Source organism: Hippichthys cyanospilos, chromosome 15, assembly GCF_059441005.1.
Source record: "Hippichthys cyanospilos isolate Australia breed blue-spotted pipefish chromosome 15, RoL_Hcya_1.0, whole genome shotgun sequence".
NCBI lineage: Eukaryota > Metazoa > Chordata > Actinopteri > Syngnathiformes > Syngnathidae > Hippichthys > Hippichthys cyanospilos.
This window is the reverse complement of record NC_142383.1, coordinates 7,578,615-7,603,475: the sequence shown is the minus strand read 5'-3', so window position 1 is coordinate 7,603,475 and position 24,861 is coordinate 7,578,615. Positions and strand designations below refer to the sequence as shown.

At 37.5% G+C, this 24,861-nt stretch overlaps 1 protein-coding gene across 1 annotated transcript; it reads right to left on the bottom strand.

The window, feature by feature from the left end:
* Positions 1-1,470: 1,470 nt before the first annotated feature.
* slc27a4 (solute carrier family 27 member 4) lies at positions 1,471-23,581 on the bottom strand. The gene is made up of 14 exons (XM_088435434.1): positions 23,182-23,581; positions 20,928-21,089; positions 17,674-17,884; positions 17,416-17,599; positions 15,526-15,684; positions 12,431-12,500; positions 12,211-12,302; positions 11,620-11,729; positions 11,318-11,527; positions 9,698-9,824; positions 9,475-9,612; positions 9,237-9,401; positions 8,029-8,175; positions 1,471-6,335 (listed from the first exon to the last, which is right to left on the bottom strand). Exons 2-14 carry the CDS (start codon positions 21,086-21,088, stop codon positions 6,178-6,180), a joined length of 1,932 nt encoding a protein of 643 aa, XP_088291560.1. The 5' UTR covers position 21,089; positions 23,182-23,581; the 3' UTR covers positions 1,471-6,177.
* Between the last annotated feature and the right edge of the window lie 1,280 nt (positions 23,582-24,861).

The window sequence follows — 24,861 nt, the reverse complement described above, 5'->3', positions numbered from 1 at the left end:
TTTGTTTGTTTTTTGTCCAACTCATCTAATGATTTTGCTAATAGGTTCATTTGAAAAATCAAATCAAGGACTCCACTGTAAAACAGGTTTACTTACCAGTGGTCAGGAAGTTAAGCAAACGGTCACCATGATTCAAACTGAAGCGATAACAGCACATGCTGCGTTTAACATTCCTGTTTGTCATACAAGTGTGAAGATACATTAACCAGGAACCAGAATATAATGAAACTAGGTGACTGAATGCTCATGTTTATTTTTCAGTAAATGAGTGTTGATAATTAGCCATGGAGTGGAGTTTGTAAAAAAAGGGCCACATTCATAGTGAACACAGGAAGCCCAGTGTTATGAAAAGTAAGCTAGCATTTTATATGGAACCTCTAAGTGTCACCACCTTAAAGCTTGCAGCGTTTGAAAACTTGAATGTGAATGTAAAACATTTAAAATGTTACACGAAGTAAGTAAAATCGCACAAGTGTGTGTGTGTGTGTGTGGTTTTTTTTTTTTTTTTTTTTTTTGGGGGGGGTCTCAATTATGATGGCAAAGATAATAAGTCAATGAATCAGAATTGGAACATTTTTGCAAGTATTTGAGAGATTTTCTGATGATTTTTTGAAAGCAGTGTCCAAACTTCCAAACACAAGTGAATGATGCTGATGTTTTGGGGCTGTTTTTCTTTGGCAGGAAGTGGGGTCTTTAGACAGGTGGAAGGAATTAACAACATCAACAGTCTGAAAAAGCCTTCAGTGGTAGCGCAAGGGGGAAAAAAAAGAGCATTCAGGCTATTCCAAGAAAAGAAAACAAACTTTAGAAAAGCCTAAACTGGCATCTGAATTTTATTTAGGTTTAATCAAAAGTGAAAATGCTAAATGACGACAGGTGTGTGCTGAGGATGAGTTTGAACGCGATTGGTTAATTCTGAACACACACCCAGTTTTAAAAGGTTGTGCATATTTATGTTAACAACTTAATTGTTACTTTATCTCTTGAAAAGAAAAAAAAAAACATTGCATTGTGCCTTGTTCCCATTTTTAAATTGCACACCAAAAAAAGAAAATAAAATGGGGTGTATAAACTTTGAATTGTATCATTTACATATTTACTGCATCTGTGGAAGTCGAAATTCAATGCAGGGAATAAATGTTATGTCCTTAGGAGGAATAACCATTTTAACAGACTTTTTTTTTCCCTATCAGTAAATGCTACCCTGAAACAAACTGTGCATGGATTCTACTTGATCTTTCATTTATTTTTATGTTTTTATCCAGTTTTTATGTAGTCTACACATCTACATTAAAATGTAGATCATTTTGTGTCACTGTATTTTTTTTGCCCCTCAAATAGTACATGCTGTTTGCAAAAGACTGTGATGGCCGATGCAGACCTATAAAAATGCTCCATATGGAATATAGGAATAAATAGCAAATACTGTAGTAGTAGTAAATAGCCTCATATTGTACTAGAGTCCACACCAACAATTTAAATAGTTTTATTTCACCATTTTTCATTTTCAGCACATCTTTTCTCATTTGCTTGAAATTCACATATGCGACAATATGATGAGCAAGAGGACTTCAGTGTGTGTGCTGACACACACAGCACACCTCACACACCTCCACTCGCTTATATTCCACACACTCTTCATGAGCTGAGAGCTGCCACCTGTGCAGGGACATGGAAATTCAAAACTAAACAAAAAATAAGCTTTAAAGCACTCGTGTACACGTTTGTTTTTTTTTTGCTTGTGGCTTCATGTGTTTGGGTACAGAGGAAAAAAAAAGTGCAAAAATCAAACACGGACAAGTTGAAGAGAGCTGTGAGTGAGTAGGGAGACAACAGTGCTACATTATACAGTAGCTCTTCAGAATTTGGGTTCAGTTTCACCGGAAGTCTTGAAAATTGTTCTCAATCACTAAAATTAGGTTAACCTGTTAGGTTACAACAATTGGCCTTTAATAATGGCCTTTAATAAATCGCTTGATATATGCAATGCCAGCTCAGTGTGCCCACCCTTCAAATGTAAAAATATGTATGCAAAAAACACTGTATGGTGCACTGTATGGAAATCGGGATGTGGAGGGCTTAACATCAAATCCACAAATCTCAGGTAACACCAAAACGGTTGCGCATTTGGGCTGCAGATGCTGAAGATTTTTTTCGGTAATCGTAAATCCTAACAAAAAATTTCAAATCAAATATCGAGTATTTGGTTAAAAATAAATAAACACAGAAGACCAAATAGCACCTTTCCACTGAATTCTGAATGACCAACTTTTACACATTTATCATCTTTTTTTTTTTTTTTTTTACTTTGGACTGTGCTTACTGTGCTACTTTCACCTGTAGAAACATTTCAGTGTGGACAAATCATTCTCCATATACAACAGCACATTTGAGTCAGCGCGTTTTGTGAAAAAGTGATCCGTAGGAATGGCAACAATGACAGGAAGTCAGATGCTAAGCCATTTACGTCTATTACAGCAGCCTATATGGAGCATGTGAGCGCTGGCTAATTTTTGCAAGACGCAACTATAAGGAAGCATGAGCCACTGGGTGAAAACAGTATGTCAATGTAATTAAGCTGTTTTTTAGCGCCCTGAATTGGCAATTGAATGTAATTTCTAAACAACGTTGTATTGTTTGTGTCGGAGTTGGGAGCAAGCTCTTCACCTCGTTTAAAACTCAGCATTTGCATGAGACAAAAGCGGAACCAAAACCAGCTTGGTTTCAACCAAAGGTGCCTATCAAGTGTGCTAGAATTCATTATTTTTGTGAAATAATCCACACTCGTTCCCTTGTAATGCAGGATTCTATTTTGGTTTAAAAGATGGACAAGTATGGGCTGCCATACACTCTTCAAAACGTGCATATGGTTTAAAATGAGACAATTTCAGAGATCTTAAACAAATCCTAAGGTTGTGGTGGATTGTCTTCCTTTTTGCACCAATTAAAAAAAAACACAAAGAATGGAAAATACAAAATACACATTGATAGAACAATCAAAATATAATTAACACAGTTGCTCAAAATAACAATTTAGGAACATAAAAAACTAAAAAAAGAAACCATCCATTTCAGTGTGCTTCTCCTGTGAGACTGTTTAGTCATGCGCCTCTTTGGAAGCATCATTACAGCCCTCACTCAAAGCCTTCCCATGAGATCAACAGTGACATACATCAGTCTGATTTTCACTTTTTGCTGTTCAAGTACATTCTTAGTCCCTCTTATGAAAGAACATATATGGACAACAAGGCAGCCAATGGGGTTCATGCTGACAAATTTGCCCTTGGCTGTACAGTAGTGTTGGTTCCTCACAATATGAGGATGCCATGAATTTCTTTTTTTCAGTGATTAAGCAGATGAAAAAATGTCTTGAAGAGTGATTTCACAACTTTCTTGTCACATGTTTAAAAATGCATCACACTTTACCGCATGGGCTCTACTCTTTTTTTTTTTTTTTAATGGTTGCAAGAATGTAAACAGGAAGAAGGTGGGTTGGATGGAGTCTCACAAGTAAAACCCAGGGGATCACAAGATTGCAATTTGAAGACGAAGGGACAAAATGTTTGAAGACAGACGCGACATTGACAACCACACAACATATTTTTACCCTACGTATTCGAGTGGTTTCGGGCCTGTGAGTCACAGTAAGGCACAGTGCTCTGCTAATGGTTAACGATGAAAATTCTGAGGACAGACAGCAAACACAAATAAAATATAAATATAAATAAAAACAGACATTTAGGATTTCCCAGTTTTACCTACTCGAACCGAATTCCTTTGGATTTTTTTTTCGGCTCTATTGAAGGTGCTCATACATGTCTTTTTCGTCACTTAAATCATCACACAGAGACGGATCAGTCGACCAAAACAACTGCATTGCCCAAGTCAGTTATGCACAAAGGAATGTAAGGACCACACTCAAAATATGAAAATAAGTTGTTGTGTAAATGTGTTGTAATGTTACGACAATTAAAGCGACATTATTGAACTCTTTTGATGAAACATCAACTTGCAGCTAGTTCCGTACTTCTTCTTTGATTCTTTTTTCAGCAGCAGGGAGAGGCGTTCTTGGGAGATGTGGATTATCTCATTATTATATGAAGAAAACATGGTGGGATTATTTGTTAGACAAAAAATTGTTAATTAAAAAAAAAAAAGGTTTGTAATTGCGATTCTTTAAAACTTCTTTTGTCCAGATAACAGCTTTGGACATCTTGGTATTTTCTCAGTTCTATGATCATTTTAGAGCTGTGCATTATCAATTAAGCGTTAATGGCTTGAATTTCTTCACCCTGTACTGTGTTTGAGACCATTTTAACTCATTCACTGCCAATGATAGCTATAGCTGTCCATATATATATATATATATATATATATATAAAAAGATATACATTGATATATATATGAATGACTTGCAGTAAATGACTGATTTAATCTGCCATTTTACGGCACGTCAAAGATCCAATTTCTACAAGGCTGTGGGGTAAATGAATACACTTAAAGGTGTTTTCACCTTTTGGCTGGTAACATAACTGAGAATATTTGTAAGCATGTTAATTTGTATTAATATAATAGCAACCTTATCGCAAAAAAAAAAGCCCTAAAGGTAATTACCGTATTTTTCGGACCGTAAAATGCAACTTTTTTCTCATGATTTGAGACCTGCGACTTATAGTCCGGTGCGGCTTTTTTTTTTTTTTTTGCTAGCCACCAGCAGACAAACCCACTGGTAAAACAAATGTGTGTATATGTTCAAGGTATCAATTTAAGGGAAAACTATGAAATGGAACTGAAAAGATGTTACTCAATGGCTATGGGAAAAAGTTTTAAAACCTATTATTAAAAATATGAAAAAAATTTTTTTAAATTGAATAGGTTCCTGTATACATGTTTGTAACATGTACATTTGATATATATGAATTATGTGCAATGTGTTTATATGTTCACTAAAATAATAATTTAAACAAAGGGAGACAGAAGAAGACGATATCGATTATTGATTTTGAACTGTTACTTAACTCTGCAGTATTCTGTCTGTGTTATGTTGAAAATATGTATACATTTGTCCATTTTATATAAGTATGTAAGTGCTAAACATGCATGTTCAGTCTGTTGAAGATGGGATGTATCTGTAAGCAGACAATTTTAAAAAGTTTTTAAAAAATAAATTAAAAAAAAAACAACTTCCATGGACCATCTATGCACAAATATCTGATGTTATGACCTGCAGCTTATAGTCCAGTGTGGCTTATCCGTGATAAAAATTATTATTTTTTGCTTAATTTTTGATTCAGCGGCTTTTATACTGTTGCGGCTTATTGTCTGGAAAATACGGTATTTGTTCCTTGTAATTACAACATGTTTATTGAGTTCATTGGATTATGAAGCATTCATCCTCATTATTTTTGTTTTCAGTGTATCTCCATGATTCCTTTTTATCTATGGGAAAAAAGTACTTCGTGCAGCGCAACTCCGCCTAAAAATAAAGCTTGAGGTGTCAAACAAAAAGGTTTTCATGGCTATGACAAAAATAAATAACTTTCATTGTCATTAATTACGCAAACAAAAAAAAATATTTGGTGCAACGTATTTGAATAGAAAGCCTGGATACATGTCAGCTTCAGTGGGGTGTTTTATGGCTATTGCACTCCACTCAGCCTTCAACCCTTGATGTCTTTTCCACATGTTGTCTGGTGTTGGCCAAAGTTGAAAATGTACAAAGTGCGCTACAATAGCTTTGTTGGCGCCTCTTGACAAAAAAAAAAAAAAAACAAGAAAACAGACAGCTTCACTCGGTCACAGTCCTTCTCAGCATCCGTCAAGTTCTTTGTACTTTTTGGGCGGTCCCGGACAGCTTCCAGCAAAAACAGGCTTTCATGATCCAGTACAGACTCAGTGTGGTTCTGATGGTTGGTTTCAAGACACCAGAGATATCTGGTTACTGGGTTTATGTTGCTGTGTGTGTGTTTTAACTGAGGTAGCCTGAGGGGTTGCCAGGGAGACTTGAGCAAGGATGAAGGGAGCGCTGCTGTGTGTGTTGTAGCGATCCAAAAAGGGCTCTGGGGATGTGGGAATGTGTGTGGCTATTTCATTTCCTTCTTGATCGCAAATAATCTCTTCATTTTTGTATCCATTTGTGTGTGAGCGTGTGTATACATACACGTGGAGATGTGGTTATCACAATTTATGTTTCCCTGAACGTATGGAGAGGTACAGCTCCTCGTCCAGCTGCACGTAGCGCCCTCTGCTGGAATCCAGGAAGTACAGACTGTCTGATACCACTCTGGGGTCAAATCCCTCTCGTCGAAGCTCTGTTTTCTGGAACTTAAACGTTCCTGGGATGACAGGAAATGCATTTTAAAAAGTCAATACGAATCCACAAAAATGAGGATACATCATAAAGTATACAGAAAAAAGATGTCTTTTAATTTTAGACTGTAACCCGATACCTTTCAACTCCAAGTCAAACGTGCTAACCACGAAAACCACGAGAGCGAGCAAAGATTAAGTGCGAGGATTAATATTTCTTCCTATTTCGTTTGGAAGGCGTACTGTAAATCAGTTGAGGGCAGAGGCAACTTACAGTGTTACTTTTGTGTTTTATTTTCCTTATTTTTCATATATTGACAAGTCATTTCACTATTTGATTATGTTTTAGCAGATAAAAATGACGTCACATGACACTGTACATTTTAATTCAATTGTACTTGGTATCTGGTCTGCATTGGCCACTACAGTCTCCCAAAAGGGAAAGTCCAGGCAAACATTTATTTTTTTCTACAATAATATTTTCTATGCCGTATCAAAAGTCGTTTTCTGATTAATGTTGTTTGCGCAATTAGAATTAAGGAACAAAATCCACCCATTTCACAAACGATTTGCCACTTGTTTTCATCTGAAAAGGACACCGCAGTTGCTCAGGAATCAGGCTTGTAAATGTCACATTAAGTGAGCAATGGTAATGGCTTTCATTTTCAGGCAAATGCAGATTGGAACGTTAGGATTAAAAAAAAAGTTAATAGTTAATAAATTACTCTGTACTTTTATAAAGTAACTGAGTTAGTAACTAATTACTTCAAAATAAAAGAAATTTGCTATGAGGCACAGTAACTACTGTATTTCCATTACTTAAAAAAAATGTTCATGCTTGATATCAAATCAGGATTTTTTTTTTTTTTTTTGGAGCATTTTACACATTAGCTATGAGAAGAGAGGCCATGTTTGCTACAGCTACCGACAATGGTAAATGCAGTATCTGCAGCATCTCCTGCTGTCTGTAATAACAAACAGTCTAAATCTTACACACTATCCCTTTAAGGGCAAATCTGAGCAATAAAAGCATCTTGAGTTGAGTTTAATAAACATGGGGAATTAGTGGCATGAAAACAGCCATCCATGCAGTGCCACCCTCATCTTTCTATTTCCAGAGTGACTCCCACCACACTGGCAATGCAAGGTTGCATCTGCGTTGTGACGATTTTTGAAAATTTGAGAGCAAGAGAAAGGCTGTGGGATGCTTCTTTATGCGTTCAGCCTCGTAGGCAAAAAAAGTTTGTATTGTTATTTCAGGAAAATAATATTTCTAAACGGTCCATCTGTATGACTTCTTTCTTTGCAAGTAATTGAAGCCAATATATCATCTCCAGACGGCAGGGTGGAAGACTGCTTAGCTTGCTCGCCTCACGGTTCAGAGGTCGTGAATTCGATTCCGGCTTTTCTGTGTTGGGTTTGCAGGTTCTTCCCAAACCCTTCTGTGGGTACTCCAGTTTCCTCCCACATTCCCCAAAACATGCATGGTGGGTATATTGGACACTCCAAATTGCCCTTAGGTGTTATTGAGAGTGTGAATGATTGTTTGGCTTGATGCGTCCTGCAATGGGCTGGTAACCAGTTTTTAGGTGTACCCCGCCCGCTGGCCGAGATAGCTGGGATAGGCTCCAGCGCCCCCGCAACCTCGCGAGAATAAGCGCTCAAGATACTGGATGGGTGGTTGGATGGATATAATCTCACAAGTGAGAGTGCATTTACCAGTCTTGTTGACTTCAGGAAGAAAGCGGAGGAAGACCGGCCTGGCGTACGGAGGAAGAGCCTTTTCCAGATCCTTCACAAACTTCTCCAGGTCAGAGGAGTGATTTGGATCAGCAATGGCAGCCATCCCGGCCTTTCCTTCAGCGCCTACAAAAAAGCAGAGCATTGTTCCTGGGAACCACTGGCGTTGACTGTAGTATTAGCTGGATTTATATAATGTGTGCAATGATGGCTAAATGAGTTAAGACTGTTGAACTATTCTTTCAGTGTCTTACTCGCCAATGGTGGAACTCCAAGCTGTTAAAAAAAAAGTACAGCTTTTTCTAACTTAGCTTATAGCATACTTGAGGGATACATATATTCCTGGTGCCCTCACACTGGTCAAATTTGGTGTTTTTTTTTTTTTTATTCCAGCCAACACTTTTTAGTAAATATTTTGAGGATTTGATATTTCACCAAATTTGAAGAATCAAAGGCAATTCATATCAAAATTACATTTGAAAAACACACACGTCTGTCCAAATTCATTAATCAACAAGTAATCAATTGTCAAATTAATCGACGGCTACTTTAACAACTGAGTAACAATTTAGAGCTATTGTGCAAATTGCCCATTTCGGCCTTTCAAGCTGTAATTATTCCCCCATTTCCGTGGTCTTTGATGAAAGCAGACTAATGTTATTGTGTTTAGTCAAAATGAGAAATGATCTTCTTTAAAAACAATGACCGAACCATTAAGAATTCTTTTCAAAAAGTTTGGTGAGTACAACATGAATCTCTCTCATGCAGCATTGCTTAGTTGTGGCTTAGTTTTGTCTTTTTTTTTTTCCTTTTACACTAAACAATACTAAATACTGAGTAACTGGTTAATAAACAGTAATAGGGGAGGATGGTTCTGCAATACATTTTATCCAATCACAAGATTAACTGATGAAATCGATAGAATCAATAGAATATCCATCCATCCACCCGTTTTCTATAGCCGCTTATTCTCACTAGGGTCGCGGGCTGGCTGGTGCCTATCTCAGCTGACTTCGGGGATATCATTATTGGGCATTATTATTCTTTAGAGCTAGTTTTTGGGCTGTGGAAGCAATCGTTTTTTAACCTGTTGTGTGAACTCGTATGAACAAATGAACCATCTTCTTTCTCATCAACTAATAGACAAGAAGAGGGTATACAAAATGTATGAGTAGTGAACATTTTACCAGGTACTTCAACCCCGTAGACGACGACGTCTTTCATATCGAGCAGCCTGCTGAGGGTCCCTTCCACCTCAGTGGTGGAGACGTTCTCTCCTTTCCAGCGGAACGTGTCTCCTGTCCTGTCTTTGAAGTACATGTGGCCGCACTCATCCATGATTAACACGTCACCTGGTGAGGGGAGGAAACATTAAATATGCAATACTGGACATGTATGGTATACTACAGTACACTACACACTTACCAGATAGATATGCGCTGTCTCCTTTCTTAAAGACACTATGAGCAATCTTCTTGCTGGTTGCTGATTGATTGACATAACCATCAAATCTGCGTAGAGGGTCATTCTGAATGATCCTGCCCACTAGTTGACCAGGCTCGCCTAAACAGGTGAACATTTGGAAAGTCAGGACCAAGCAAGGCGCAACTTTCATACACCCACATCCAGAAATAGCAAAGCCACCCACCGGGTTTACAGGGGATGCAGACACCGTCGGGCCCTCGGATAAGCTCCATGGTCTCTTCATCTACCCTCACTAGTCGGATGGGGTAGATGAAGGGTAGGATTTGACTGTTGAAGCCGCACGCTCCCACCTGCAGGACATTAGAACATCAAATGGTGAGGAAATTCTTTAAAAGGTGCAAAACCTGTTTTCCTCATTCTAAGAATAATAGCTAGATGAAATGACGTCTTGAACAGAGCCCCTACGGGGACTTGAGAGAAAACAAAGGGTTAATTGGGTAATTTTAGCAGCATTCCAAATTCTGTGTCGATGTAAGACTTGTCCTAATAATAAAGACATTTTAAATTGGATAGCCTTAGTCAGAGAATTTTTCTCGATATTTTGACTTTGGATCTATAAAAAGTCTTTTCAGGTTTATTTAATTTTCAACTTCTCATTTCACACAAGGTTCAGGGACTCCGTATCAAACAGCGTTGACTTGGCAAGAACTGATTTGATGTTTTAACTTCTGATATTCATCCAGCAGGAAAGCTACAACTTTTCAACCCTTAATGTTTTCTTTAGTGAATTCAGAGAAATCCGTCTAGTCACTGCCCTCGAGGGCATTAAATACTCCAGACTCTAGTGTATTTAATGCCCTCAAGGCTGGGGGAAAAAAAAAACACCTGAAGTGGTATTCATAGCCTTTAAGAAGGTATTTGACTTATCCAATGAGATAACATTCAGATCAGTCTTTTATTTGCATATACAAATGCCTAACAGCTCACTTTACTGGATTCTAGAATGCAAATTTGAGCTTTCAAAATGAATTGCTCAAGATATAAATTTTCAAATAAAACATTGCTTATTGTATTTTAAAAATCCAGTAATAGTTTAGAGACCTTGTTTAACCTAAAATGGTCCAAATCTTCTGGTTTCACCTGCCAGAAAATATTCTATGATTTCTGTAGTCTTTCTTGAAAGCAGCCTGATGATATCTTGTGTTTAATCATAAGACAAACATCTGATTGTACTTTGGAAAACTATGACTGAACCAGTGACTAATTCAGTTTCAAATGGTCTGTATAACATCAATTGCTCGTGTGGCATTACTTAATTTTTTTTTTTTTTTTCACTAAATAATACTAAATATACAGTTGAATAAATGTTTGGCAACACACTTTAATGCAAAATAGAATTATCCAATTTTTCAATTAATCAATTACAAAATCAATAGCATAATTGATTCCATAAATATTCAATAGTGACAGTCCAAGTGTAAATACAATAATATCTGTCCTTTTCCTGTTTGCTATAGCCCATTTTAGAAGGTGTTTTCACATATATTGCTTCCCAAATAAACACCCTGCCCACAAAAATGAAACAGGGTTGATACCATCAGAACAAGACCTTCAGGTCCATCTGAATGAGAATATTTCTGATCCAATTATTTTTTCAGTTGTTTATCAAAGCTATTTTTCTGGTCCATCATTCAGACATGATATCGTTTCAATTCATAATTCGAACTATTCATGTATACGAAACATGCTACATTTTGTCCATCTGGACAGCCGGGGTCCAAAAGTGACACATCCATTCCCCACATGTCAAATGGTGAAGTTACTTGCGCGTCTCGTGCCCTACCTTGTTGTCAAAGTTTCCTAGGCTGCAGTTGCATTCAGTTGCTCCGTAGAATTCTGCTATTTGTGGAATATTGTAGCGCGTCATGAATTCCTCCCATATGGATTGACGCAGGCCGTTACCGAGCGCCATGCGCACTCGATGCTGTCTTTCTGAGTCCCGAACTGGCTGGTTCAACAGGTAGCGGCAAATCTCACCTATGTACTGCACAATCTGATGGAAAAGGACGAGGTGAGAAGTCAAGTGTGCAAGACGATGACTAACATTACGAAGATAGAAAAAAAATCATTTGTGTGCTTGCTTACTGTGCAGTTGTACTTGACGCAATCATCCCAGAAACGGGAGGCAGAAAACTTCTTCCTGATGACGACACTCATGCCGTGGATTATACACTGGCCCACTCCCACAATGTTACCTGGCAACAAATTTGCATTATTTGACACGTTTGCAAACATTGGACGCACAACAGAACAAATAATCGCGTTGAAAGGCGTTACCACAATAGTGATATGTTCAGCTTATGCTTTAAAATGGTTTCACCTGAATTTAAAAGAAACGAGAGGAACTACTCCCATTAAAAGGGAAGCAAGTCGGCTATGGTTACACCCACAACGGCACAAATTGAAAAAAAAAAAAGATACAGTAGTAGTAGTATCGTGATTCTTTGCAATTGAAAGATTCCCACCCCAGTATGAACTGTATATATAAAAATATTATTTATATTATATCCTCACTACGATATGTATTAATAGGTTTGTATTATGTATATAATGTGTATAATGTATGTATTAATAGGTTTGTGTTTTTTTTGTCTTTGTTTTCTTACATTTTCCCGTCAAAAAGTTAAGTGCCCCACAAACTCTAGTTTACTACTACTACTACAGTAGTTTGTTTACCTGCAGAGTGGTAGAGAGGAAGGCAGTCATACAAGACGTCATTTGGTGTCATCCTAAAGCCGTAATAGACAAGAGCAGCCATGCGGTAATACCTTTGACCAGAGAAAGACCAAGTCGAGTCAAAACTGTGTTTGGTACAACACTCTTAGTGCGTCACACATAAAAAGCCACATTGGTTTGGATTTTACAGCACTATCTTAGCGGCATATTTGTTTTCTACCTGCTGTGCACAACAATGGCCGCTTTAGGCATCCCGGTGGTTCCTGATGTGTAGATGTAGAAGAGGCGATCTGGAAAAGGAAAAGTGAGATCAGAGGGGTTATTTTTTTTCGCATGAATAGGCTTACATGTTTTGTTTTTTTTTGTATGTGAGAGATACTACATAATAGGCATCACAATGTAATTTAATGTTTTAATGCTAGTCTTGTCCTAGGTTTTCAAGTACAGTACTCTGGCTGAAAAATTCTACAGATACAAGTTGCATGGTAAAGTTCCTGTAAAATGAAAATATCTTCTAAATTAGACATACAGTAACACAGCAAGTCTTTTAACTGGAAATTCTGAATCATTCAAAATAATTCAGCATAAAGGGGCTCAAGTTCAAGCAACTTTTATGCCTATTATAGAGTGAATACATGCCACAAAAATATATTCAATATTGAATATTAGGGCCCGACTGATTCATTAACCCATTCTGGCCCTTCAAAAATCGTACATAAATAATTGGACGAATGACCGAGATGTGCCGTTCATTTTTACTTTTGACCTGTGTTTACAGCAACATAAAATAAAAACAATTAAGCATAAAGGGGCTCGAGTTCTAGCAAGTGTCATTAAGAAAAAAAAAAAAAGCAACTGTGATTTTTTTTTTTACAAGCAATGATTCGGTGAGCAATGCAAGTAACTTGTGGAAAGAATGGACCTAGATGTCACTACTTTACACAAAACCTAGCATCACAGTTAGTTAAAACATAAAATAAAATACACAATGCAACATAAATTAACAATAAATGTGTTAAATAGGACACCCATTAACTACTGGTAAAACAAATAATGTGACAAGAAAAAATATGACAAGAATTATGTCCTTATAACTTCAGTGTTGCCATGCATAGCCTCTTATGAAGTGTAAGGGAAAAGCTTTTTTTTTTTTTTTGAACAATGTATTTACTGTTGATCCTTGCAAATAGCGGGCCAGGCTGCCCATGAATAGTAAAAATCTGCATATAAATGACACCTATTGAAATACATAAAGACTAAACAAATGCTATTTCATCCATGAAAATTTTGAACATGAATTGGTTGATTAATTGTTAGTCTGTACTTTTTTTCTGCCAAAAATCTAAATTTGTCCTGGACTGCTTGGGCCAGCGTCAGTGAACTTTGAGTGGCCCAACAGTCATGTGTCCAGATGAACATATTTTCCACCATTTTGCAACCACTTAACCAAGTTAAATCAGTTGATTACAAATTCAATCATTACTTGAGGCAACAGTTATATTGGAAAAAAAAGTTTTGTCTATTCAAAGCTGCCCCAAGACCAAAAACACGCCACATATATTTATATTTGCAAAACACTCTGATCAAACCCTCAAGTGACGGATCCAAACTTTCACCTCTATTCTATTGGGCCAACCATTATGTGCCAAGTATGAACATGGGCGAAGGTCATATGTTTTATTGCCACTGCAATAGCATTGTTGTCATCACTGATTACACAAGGGGAGTTTAAGAGGGCAGATGAGGAGTATGTGAGTAATACATTGATTATATTCTTTATTCATATAATTTAGGTAGAACTTTAACCTAAGTCTCCTTTGGATTAAAAAAAAAACATAATTAGTCACAAAAGAAAGCATAATATTAGCATAATATTATTTATATTTATATTTAATAATTTTTCTCCCTGCCCTGGATGATAAGAGTTGCTATGTTTTTTTTCTTCCTGCTAGATGTGTTATGTAAAATAGGGACTATTTTATATAAGTAATTTAAAATTCATTGCGTGCCTTTGGTTATAATTCAACTGCAGAAGCAGTTTGTCACATTGCGTGGACCAGTGGTTCTCAAATGGGGGTATAAGTACCCCTGGGGGTACTTGAAGAAACTCCTGGGGGTACTCAAGATTTTGAATCAAACAAACAAGAAAAAAAAAATCATGTACAAATTATTATTGAATTAATTAAATATTTCAGGGAAAATATAAGTTCATAAAACAATTTTTATGTTCGGTAGGATATTCAATTTCATTATTTAAAAAAAAAAAAGGAAATTCTCCCCCACGCTAGAATGGTTTGACCCAACTTGTAACTGCCTCCTCTCGTTACCTGTCAAGTTAATTATTTATTTTTGTGAACAGATCTCGACTGTGATCACAAAATGACAAAGTTGAATATTTTTTGTGGACAAATATTTTACAGTTATTACTTTTTGAGAACAGATCTGACACCTCGTTGATTAATATTTGTGGGCATTTTTTTATTAATAATTTAGGTAATGATTTATTTTTGTGCAGAGATCTCTACTGTTATCCCAAAAGAGGACGCTTGATGTTTATTATTTTTCTGTGGACAAATATTTATTTATAATTATTTCTTTTAGAGAACAGGCCTGACACTATATTGATTAAATATGACTAAAGTGATCTCTTTCTGATTACACACCTCTTCTATGATCCAATAGAGAAAACTATTTGTAAATTATTTTTTTTGTGGACCAATACAAATGACGTTTGAAAGGTTCTATAGTCAATAAATCATAAACCGATGGCATTTTAAGTTTGTTTTTTGTTTTTACTCCATGTTTTGCACTGGTTAAGGGGTACTTGGCTGAAAAGACATTTTGCAAGGGGCATATCACTGCAAAAAAGGTTGAGAACCACTGTCTTAGACTGTCTAGTTACATGTATTTACAAATGCTATGTAATTGTAACAACGCAAGGTCTATGGCTAGTGTAGATAATTTTAGCGTCCACAGACTGTATGTGTGCATTATCAGAAGCTAATGCTAATACGCTAATCTGCAGCTCTCCTTTTGGTTTTGACATGATAGGTGAGAAAAATGAGAGAAATTAGCCCAGAATAGCCGGAAAACACAAATTTGGTATGAAGGCAGTATTATGTAAAAAATCTGAATTGTCTCTTGCTAACAGACAACATTTTTGTAAATAGCTATCAACAAAAACTCTACTTATTTCACTTTTTCATTTTTATTTATTTATTTTTTTTAGTCAATCTTCAATTGTATGTCACCTTTCAAACTTTGTAACGATAGTTGGAGCTGCTGTGGAAGATTTCCCAGAAGTGTCAGTCTCACCTGTGAAGCAGCGTTGTGGTCGACTGGGCAGGTGGGAAGGAGCAGCGGCCAGCAGCGGCTCGAGCCACTCGGTACCCAGCGGTACCCTTTTGGGGTCCCAGTCTCCGGAGCACAACAACTGCACTCTTTTCCCCATTGAAATGTGGATCTCGGAAACAGCTGGAGGACACAAGGCACGTTTAATATCTTACTCGAGGAACCCAATATTTATTTAGTAGCTCAATCACGTGCAGCAAGATCTTCCTTCCTTCCTTCCTTCCTTGGCTTGAGCGTTCTTTACAATTACCTTTTAAAATACATCCAAACATTAAGAAACGGAATGGAGGATTCGATCCAGAAGAGTCATCTTAAATCACTCTTCAAGGATGCTGAGAATCAGCACCTTTTTCATTTTAACGTTAGGCAGTCATCCAAAAAGCACCATGACGGCACTCAAAGATTGATTTATGAGCACTTTGCAATGCTGGGCTGCAGTTTTCCCAACTCTACTACGACATCTAATGTTTAAAAGTAAAAATACTGCTGGTATGGTAATGACATTATATTTCAGATTTTTTTTTGGTTGGTGATTACGTAGTTCTGTACAGTTTCTCATGCTTAATACTCTATTAGCAATTAGAAAATAGACATTTGGTATGAAGTCAAGACTAGCATTAAACGAATACATAATTTTTTTAGGCTACTTTCAGCAGTAAAAACGTAATATTTTTGATAACTTCATTCATTTTTTCATACAATTAATACACTTAAAAACTTATTTTACCCCTTGCTGTTGCTACCTAAGCCCCAAAGTACATTTGATGTCATTTTTAGCTGACAGCAAAGGGCAAAATGTGTTTTTGAATGTATTAGAATTCAAAAAAACTATAACGACGTTAGCTCATTCAATCCAAGACATATTTTTTACATTTTTAAGAGTCCAGCCATTCAATCTGTTACTTATCTACATCTTTTTCAATGTATTTTTTAAGCTAAAGGAATGTCTAAAAATGGGTGCTACTAAATTAAGAGCTAAAGCATTTGCTTATTTAAGGTAATTAAAAACTAAATTTGATTACCGGCATATTATATATTAATCAAGTGTGTAATACATTACTTTAGTACTATAGTTTTTTTTTTTTTTTTTTTTAGATACCTGGGATTGATTGTCTGACCTCTTAAAAATATATAAAAACATGTCTTTGGGAATGAATGAGTTCATTGTAGACATAATACTAAGTTGTTACTGCTGAAAATGATTAAATTACTAAAGTAAGCCTTTAAGAAGTGCGACACATTTTTGAGAAATAATTAAAATATGCATTTTTTCTCCTAATTAATGCGTTTGTGTTTTTCATGGTCATCTTTTATTTTTAACAAATATTTTATTTTTAACACAAAAATGATAAACACATGAATTGTATTATACAATTTAAATATTACTTTAAATCATACTGAAACAAAATGTCCAATCATACTGCTTATTGTATCCACTTGGGTAAGCACAACGTCCAAGCCCCGCCCCCCAACAATTACGATTAATTAAACCATTACTCAACATGGGCTCAGGAGTACAAGGTGACAGGTTGTGTATTAGCTTACTTGCTTATTTTATCATTTGCATTTAGCCAAAGAACAAAGACATTTTACAACACCTGTATCTCTTTTAGATATTTAAACAAAACTGTAACCTGCATTTTGAGTCCAGAAAAACGTGAGTTAAGTTACGTTAAGTAAACGTTAGTTAAAAAACTAATTCGGGCAAATCTCTCATTCTTCTATACTGCACATCTCAGCCGTACACAGAAATGGACATCAATACAGTGCACATTGTGAATGGCGCCTTTAAAAAGGGATGCAGAGGCGTCTCTACTAACTTTTCTGATATGATAGATCGCAAATTCTCGTTACCATCAGTCAGCTCAGATCCAAACACCACAGCTTTGGCATCGGAAATGGTTACACAGTGCACCAAGGCCTCAAGTCTCAAGTTGAAATTGATGAGAGCGGCCTCCACCCCAATCTTGGCCATGCCAAGCCAGAGTCCCACGTACTGAGACCTGTTCTCCATGAAAATGGCCACCACATCGCCCTCCTGCGGTTGAAGACACAAAAAGATGAGTGCAATGTCAAAACCGCTGGGAGATAACAATTACAGATTTGTCTTACTTTAAAACCACGCTGGAGCAGCAGGTTGCCCACTCGGTTGGAGTACTCGTCTAACTCTCTGAAGGTCCATGTTTCGCCGGTGCCTTCGAAGATCAACGCCGTTTTATCTGCATGGCGACGCACGGTCTCAGCAAAAATGGCGGGAATAGTGTTCTTCTCTCGGAGGTGCCGTTTGACGTTCATCTTGACCCGCAACAGCACTGCTGCCGCACTGAAAAGAACGACAAGAGCTTAATTGCGATATTTGACAGTCGATGACACTTTTTAAAAGGTATCCCAATACAGAAAACGGAGGGTTGTACCATAGAGAAAGAAAACGAATGGGTAAGGTGTAACATTACAGTTTTGACTAAAATATTGCGATAACCAAATATGTAAAATTGTGAATGTTGCTTTATCCTGCACTAAATTTTATTTTCATGACTGACTACCTGCATTTAAAAAAAAAGAAAAGCTTTCCTTACAGAATTTAGTTATTAGAGCACTACAGTACCACTACTATTTCAGTGTTCATTTATATTCATGTATATACATATATACATACACACACGCACACACATATGCACACAAAAACACACAGGGTGACACAAAAAATGGGAACTTTTTAACAATCCAATAAAACCAAAACTTTGGGGTTGATGATTGAAGAAAAATATTATAACAATAGTGATAGTGAATGAAACCTTAAAACATGCCACATGCAATGCCCAATATACATAAATATATACGTAAATCCCCACAATTGACAACAACTGAAACTCAAAACATAAATTTGCATTTTGTATTTGTGTGTGTGTGCGCGCGCTTGGAAGTATTATAAAAACAATACAGTTGTGAAATGATAATGACGGTGAGATTATGTAGCACAAGAGTGACAAGTCTTACTTCCATCTCTGTTTTAAACACAAAGGTCATCTGTTACCAAGGATAGCGACGATAATGACACCTACCATAAAATGTTATGGCGCAGGTGGAAAAGGAAAGGGTCGGTTCGAGGGGCAAACTGGAAACGTTGCAGTCGATATTTCATGTACAAAGCAAAAGTGCAAAGGGCCGAATAATAGTGTAAATGAGATAGAGAAATTAGACAGTGTCCTAAACAATTACTGATACATCAGCGAGATGTATTTATTAGATAGACATAGACAATATGTATTTTTTCATATATATGTATTTTTTCCCCATCGCTGATCCCAATATTGATTACTTGTAGTCAAGTAAAAATGTATGTTAAATGTATGTTAAAATGTATTTAAAGTGACAATATGTAATATTTAGACCGGCATATATACCCAAGCTTTGTATGTTCTGCGCTATTATGCACTGAAACCAATGGCAAATTGTATTTGTATTTGCTAACACTTTTCCTCCCTAGGAGCATGCTTACAAAGTATGGTCTCTCTCTGACGCCGTACTGAGCGTGCTGCGTTTGTATAACACCAGTAAATGGACACTAAATATTCCGCCCCGCGTCTTTAAGCCTATAGGTATTGAGACTTTTCAGCTTTGCAAATGTTGATTTTTAGAAAATACATTTTAGACAAAGTATATGTTTGATGTAAAGTTCAGGGAGCTCCCACGGTACCAGTGTGTCTTAGAGGGTTAAATGAAATCTCAAACAAGTAAATAGCTCTCTATATTTATTGCTATTTATTTATTGCTGGATTATGGAATGTAGTCTGCTGCTCGGGGAAGTGAAACAGAATAAGAATTTTATTGTGTAGGACAACTATACATGACAATGAATCTATTGGATCGCCTGACTCTCTTCAATATTATTCAACTGGAAATAAAACACAAATTCAAACTGACAAAATATTAATAAAATTTCACTTTTCCTTCAAACAAAGAAGGTACTGAATATTTTCTGGGTCAGTGGAATCTCTTATAAAGTTAACTGCAAGCAGTTTTGGTCTATTATCGGCCATCAGATATTTAAAAAAAGGCCAATGCTGATGTTTATCAAAATGTCAAATTTTGGCTTCAATTATCTGCCTGGCAGATGATCGCTCTATCGGCGCTATTTACTGTGTGTACCTGAGCAAATAAGTCTACAATAACAGCCTATGTAAAAATTTACGTCGCCACACAGTTTGCAAGTGCAAACCTCTTGCTACAATCTTATTTTGTCCATTAATTTTTTGGCCTTATTCACGCATTGTATAGGTCGGATGAGCGTGACATGAGTGTCCATAATGCTGACAAATATTTACTGTATATCCACATACAAAGCGGCTTGGATCGGATTTAAAAAAAAAAAAAAAGAAACGGGGGAAAAAAATGAATTGCACAGTTCGAATTGCCTGGAAAAAAAACAATCTGATCCATGTCCTCTTGAGACCCAGCCATTTTATATGTTTTGTTGCATTTTCCATTTTTGTCCTAACAAGACACCAAGGTTAAATAAACTCCACTCAAAAACATTGGACATCATTGCCAGGATGTCCTCTGCTGAGTACAATAGAACTTTGTAGGGTAGATCTAGTTGGTCAAAAGATATAGACCTACAGTGGTCACATATTAATAGTCTGGGTCTCAGGAGGATATAACAACAGTAGAAAAAAATATTATTAGTTACTCCTATTTAAATTTTCAACTTGAATAAGTTATTCATTGATTTATTAACTTTAAGCAACAAATACATTTTACATTCCATTCAGTTGTATTTCGTTCCCTTTATTCTTTACAGAATTCCATCTGGCCATTTGAGTGCAAATTGTGGTCACATAATCTTTAATGCCTTTTGAATTTTCTATTTTTATGCTTTTTTTTCCCACATTTTAAACAATCTGCTGTGTGCTGTCTTACCCTGCCCTGCTATGACCTTTCAAATTCCATGGAATCAATAAAAGGATGATCATATGTTATCTTAAAACACCACTTAAAGCACAATAAGCACATTGCTAAATGAATAGCTCTCTGACTGTACCAAATCGAAAGTGGGCAGTATAAAAATTTCTTTCAGTTAATTACAACTGGTTAGTTCACTCTGGTTTAACCACAAAATCCTTTATTCTTTACAAACATGATTGATGACAACGGTAAATACTATCCCAGCTTTATACTGAAGCATGTTGGCTATTGGTGCCAACTTTTCAACTGCCATTTTACAACAACCAACTACGAAAAAAGCTAATCCGATCCTTTTGGGCAGCCCATGACAGAGATACTCCTCCCTCGTGACGTTTCATCTCACGCTCACAAAATTCAACAGCTTTCTCACACACATCTGAACCAACACAAGCAAAACTTACTGCAGGTCTCTGCCGATTGTTTTGACGAAAATCCGCAGGGAGCGCCATCCTCCGCTACCCAGGTAGAAGATCAGGATGGCAGGCAGGACCTGGAACCAGGGCAGGCCCGTCAGCAGCCTCAAGACGAACAGCAGGGCAGTGCAACAAGCTAAACGCAGCATTCTGCAACAACATACGCGCGGGAAAGGGTCAAGGCTGTGACAAGCATCTTGTAGCAAACACCTCAGTAGAGGAAAGGTTACATGAGAGATAACGATTCTTTATTGTGCACTATTTGAGCAAAACACACACATTCACATTCTGAAACAATGACTTGGCAGCAGTTGGTTTGAAATTTGAGTCTAGAATTTGCTCGAGAGGAATACGCCTCAGTTACACACTAACTTGAGGCTGACCTCAACTAAAGGAAAGTGGAGGACCTGCACAATCATAAAAACGGAGATAGCTTAAAAATTAGCTTATCAAATCATTGATAGGCTGATATTGGCAAGAGCTCAGGCAAGACTTTCTCTTGCTATGTCAGATGACCAGACGTGATGTCAACATTTCGTTCTGTGAATGGGACCGCTGAAGTGGCCACGCTACATGCCGACAACCAGCACAAAGAAATGCAGGCCAAATACAGACAGCCATCATTTTGCATTGACAGTGACTGGTAATTTAGAATTTTCAATCAACCTCAAATTTATGCTTTGGTATGTGGAGTTGTCAACTCCACACCTGAAGGTCACAGCTAAGGCCCAACCCTGAAACTCCTAAAAGGAAAGTCAGGTCAAATATTTTCTTTACAATGAGTCTATGCACTCAGGGGTTTAAACATTGTATTCCGCTTGATATTGAATTCATATAATATGAATTATTCAGCAAAATCCATCTATAGTGATCTATCTCACGGGGGCGGCCATTTTGCCAAACTGAAAAATAATATCACAGTTAATGACATCACAGTAAGTCAGGTACCAACCAATCATTGCTCACCTGTGTTGTGTGTTTGGTAATGTGATATTTGTAAAATTTGTAAGGTTTTAATTGGTCATTACCTGAGCAACCATGGTGTCATTTGCAGTCAACAAGTGGCAAAAAGGTTGCTCAACTTGAGGTGCATAATAATAGGGGTATTTTGTTGCCTAATGCATATTTCACAAAAGCAAATTAAATGTTACACGCAGCATAATACAGTGACTTTAGGTTGGGTTTTTTTTTTTTTTTTTTTTACACTTGTCTGTTAACAATGTTAAAATTGTTAAGGAAATATTTTATGGCGAGGACAGTCTGACCCCTGGGACAGATAATTCACACTAAGGTATTTCCAATGGGAAAACGGATTTAGAATAGTCAACTGCTAAAATGGCACCAAGCAGTGGGACAACAAACAAACTTATTCTGTATCCAAATGAATATAAGGTCATGAAAAGTCACAAAACACTAATTACAACCTGCTCTGATGAAATGTGATGGTTTACGCATCTAAAATATGAGGCTTTTTAGAAATATTAAATTGGATTTGATCTGAAATAACCTGACTAATTTTGAAAACAGCTTGTGTCCCCAGCATGCAATGTGGAAACTATGGACTTCTTCTCTGTCAGAGGCGTGTAGTGACAGTTGTGATGGTGTCCAGTAACACAGCAGGATGAAGTTAAGCTTTTATTCTGCAGTCATCCAACGACAGAAAGAAAAAGCAGCAGCATCTGTTGTAACCCCGTGAAAATGTGCATTCTTATGATATTAGTCAGGGAGATGACATAAAAAAAAAACATCCTCCTTTCTTTTCAAACACACGAACATTCAAAGTGAATAATGAGCAAAGCGAAGAGTTTCGGACAGAGCAGCTGCAGTTATTGCTGATGGTACACCAGGAAATCTAAAATGCGCGTATAAAGAAGCATCATATTGCAGTTGTGGGATGGCACCGAATGTGCCATGTGCGCTTTTACACAGGGCCCCTGGAGACCGTGTGGACGGGCAGGTCCAGCCTAGAGGTGGTGCCATGCGGTATTTAGACGCAAAGGCTACGGATGGATAGATGGATGAATGGATGGGTATATGCTTGGTGGGGCTGCGGTGAATCTTAGCAGCGTGAAAAGACACAGCGGATGTGCCGTTTGCTGCCTGAGTGGTGGAGCGGCCGAATGCGCTCTCAATCAAATGGGTTTAGCGCAATGATCGCCCAGAAGGTTGACAGAGGACAAGCGCCCCGGTCATCATCACGTCAACCTTTTGTTACACGCACACACACACAAACGCCTCTCACCTGGCCCAGTCACAGCATGTAATGATCGAATGAGGAAATCCTAGACGCGAAGCTTCCTGATCGGCTTACAGGCCAGCCTGCTGGTCGCCTCCTCTCCGCCTCGCAACACGACCACTCGAATCGGCTTGATAGCGGCGCTAAGAGACGCACGGAGACTGATACGGGCACCGGGGATCGCCCTCCCTCTTCTCGTTGTTAATCGCTCAGCGTCTCCGTTCCGATTGGCCTGGCTGAGCGTGTCGACTTTGACCCGGCAAGCATCATCCTTCCATTGTGCCGACTCGAGATATGTTTTCAAGCTTCATTGTGACTGATGAAGCCCTCGAAGTGGCGTAATTCAAATGACCTTACCGTTTGCTCAACAAGCGCCCGCCCAACGCCGGCAGCTTGTCGCGAACCCAACGCAAATGAAGGCGTGATCGACAGGGGCCTCGACCAATCGAGGTCTTGTATTTCTGTCGACGTCACGGTTGGGCGGAACGGGAGCCTGACAGGAAGGAAAATGCGGCGCGGCCTGCCTGCTTGCCTGCTTGCTTGCTTGCTGCCACCCGCCGCTGCTCTTCGATGACACGCTGCATTTGTGTGCTGTACCCGGTAGTAAAAAAGGCCCTGACGCGCAACCGAGAGGGAGTTTAAAGAGCGCAGCCAACTGCGCATGCTTTCGAATCGCTGGGCTCACTAGTGCGCATGTGCGCTTTTACAATTTGAGAAAATTCTCTTCCCTGAGTCAAAGTTGTTAAAAATCTTGAGTACCATTATTTTAAACACGTATAATAATCATTATCAAGAATTTAGATTCAATTTAATGCATTTTACAATATCCGCCACAATACACTATAATGAACAGCAAATAATCTCTACTTAGCTAATGTAAAAAAAAAAAATCCTATTTACAGCACTCTGTTAAAATGAGATTGCAAGCAATATTGTTAATTAAATTTTACTATGCTTGGCATTTTGTGAGTATTATTTAAACGAGACTCTTAATAACCCAGACGTTCTTCAAAATCAGCTTGCAGGTCACAAGTGATTAAAAAATAATCTAAGAAATGCATTAACAAAAAGTAAATGTGATGTTGTCAGTTAGGCATATTAGGTGTCGCATTGAAAACGGCTAAAACTTTTGGTAATTATGATAAAAGGTGGAATTCAATCTTTGTTTTTCTACCCACTACCTGAATCAAGTACGCACATGCACAGTAAGAAGATGACACGGTCGATGGCATGAGAAGGTTGCAGTGTCTCTCAAAACAATGATAAACTAGGCATGTTGATGTTTTTAAATAAGTGCCCGAATGAAACCAAGTTCAAGTGTACGCACGATGTCTTTTCAACTGTTTTCACCATTTTTGCAAACAGAAATATAACTTCTGGAGCCTTGTTTTTTTTTTTTCTTCTTCTTTTTTCATAGGTGCCAGAGAGTAAATTTGAAAATGCTGCACTTACTTTTCCATTTGACCAATCTCTTGTCTTTGGCCATCCCACACAAAGGGATTTTTTTTCTTTTTAGCATGGATGCAGTATTCTTAGACCTCTTGATACTCTGCCACAAGCCTTTTGTATCTAGTGCATTTTTAAAGAGTAAATATGCAATTTATTTAAACAAATCTGTCGGAAGTCGGGATGTTCAATGCCACTTTTTTCAGACCAGTATCAGTACGAGTTCTCAACACGAGAAGT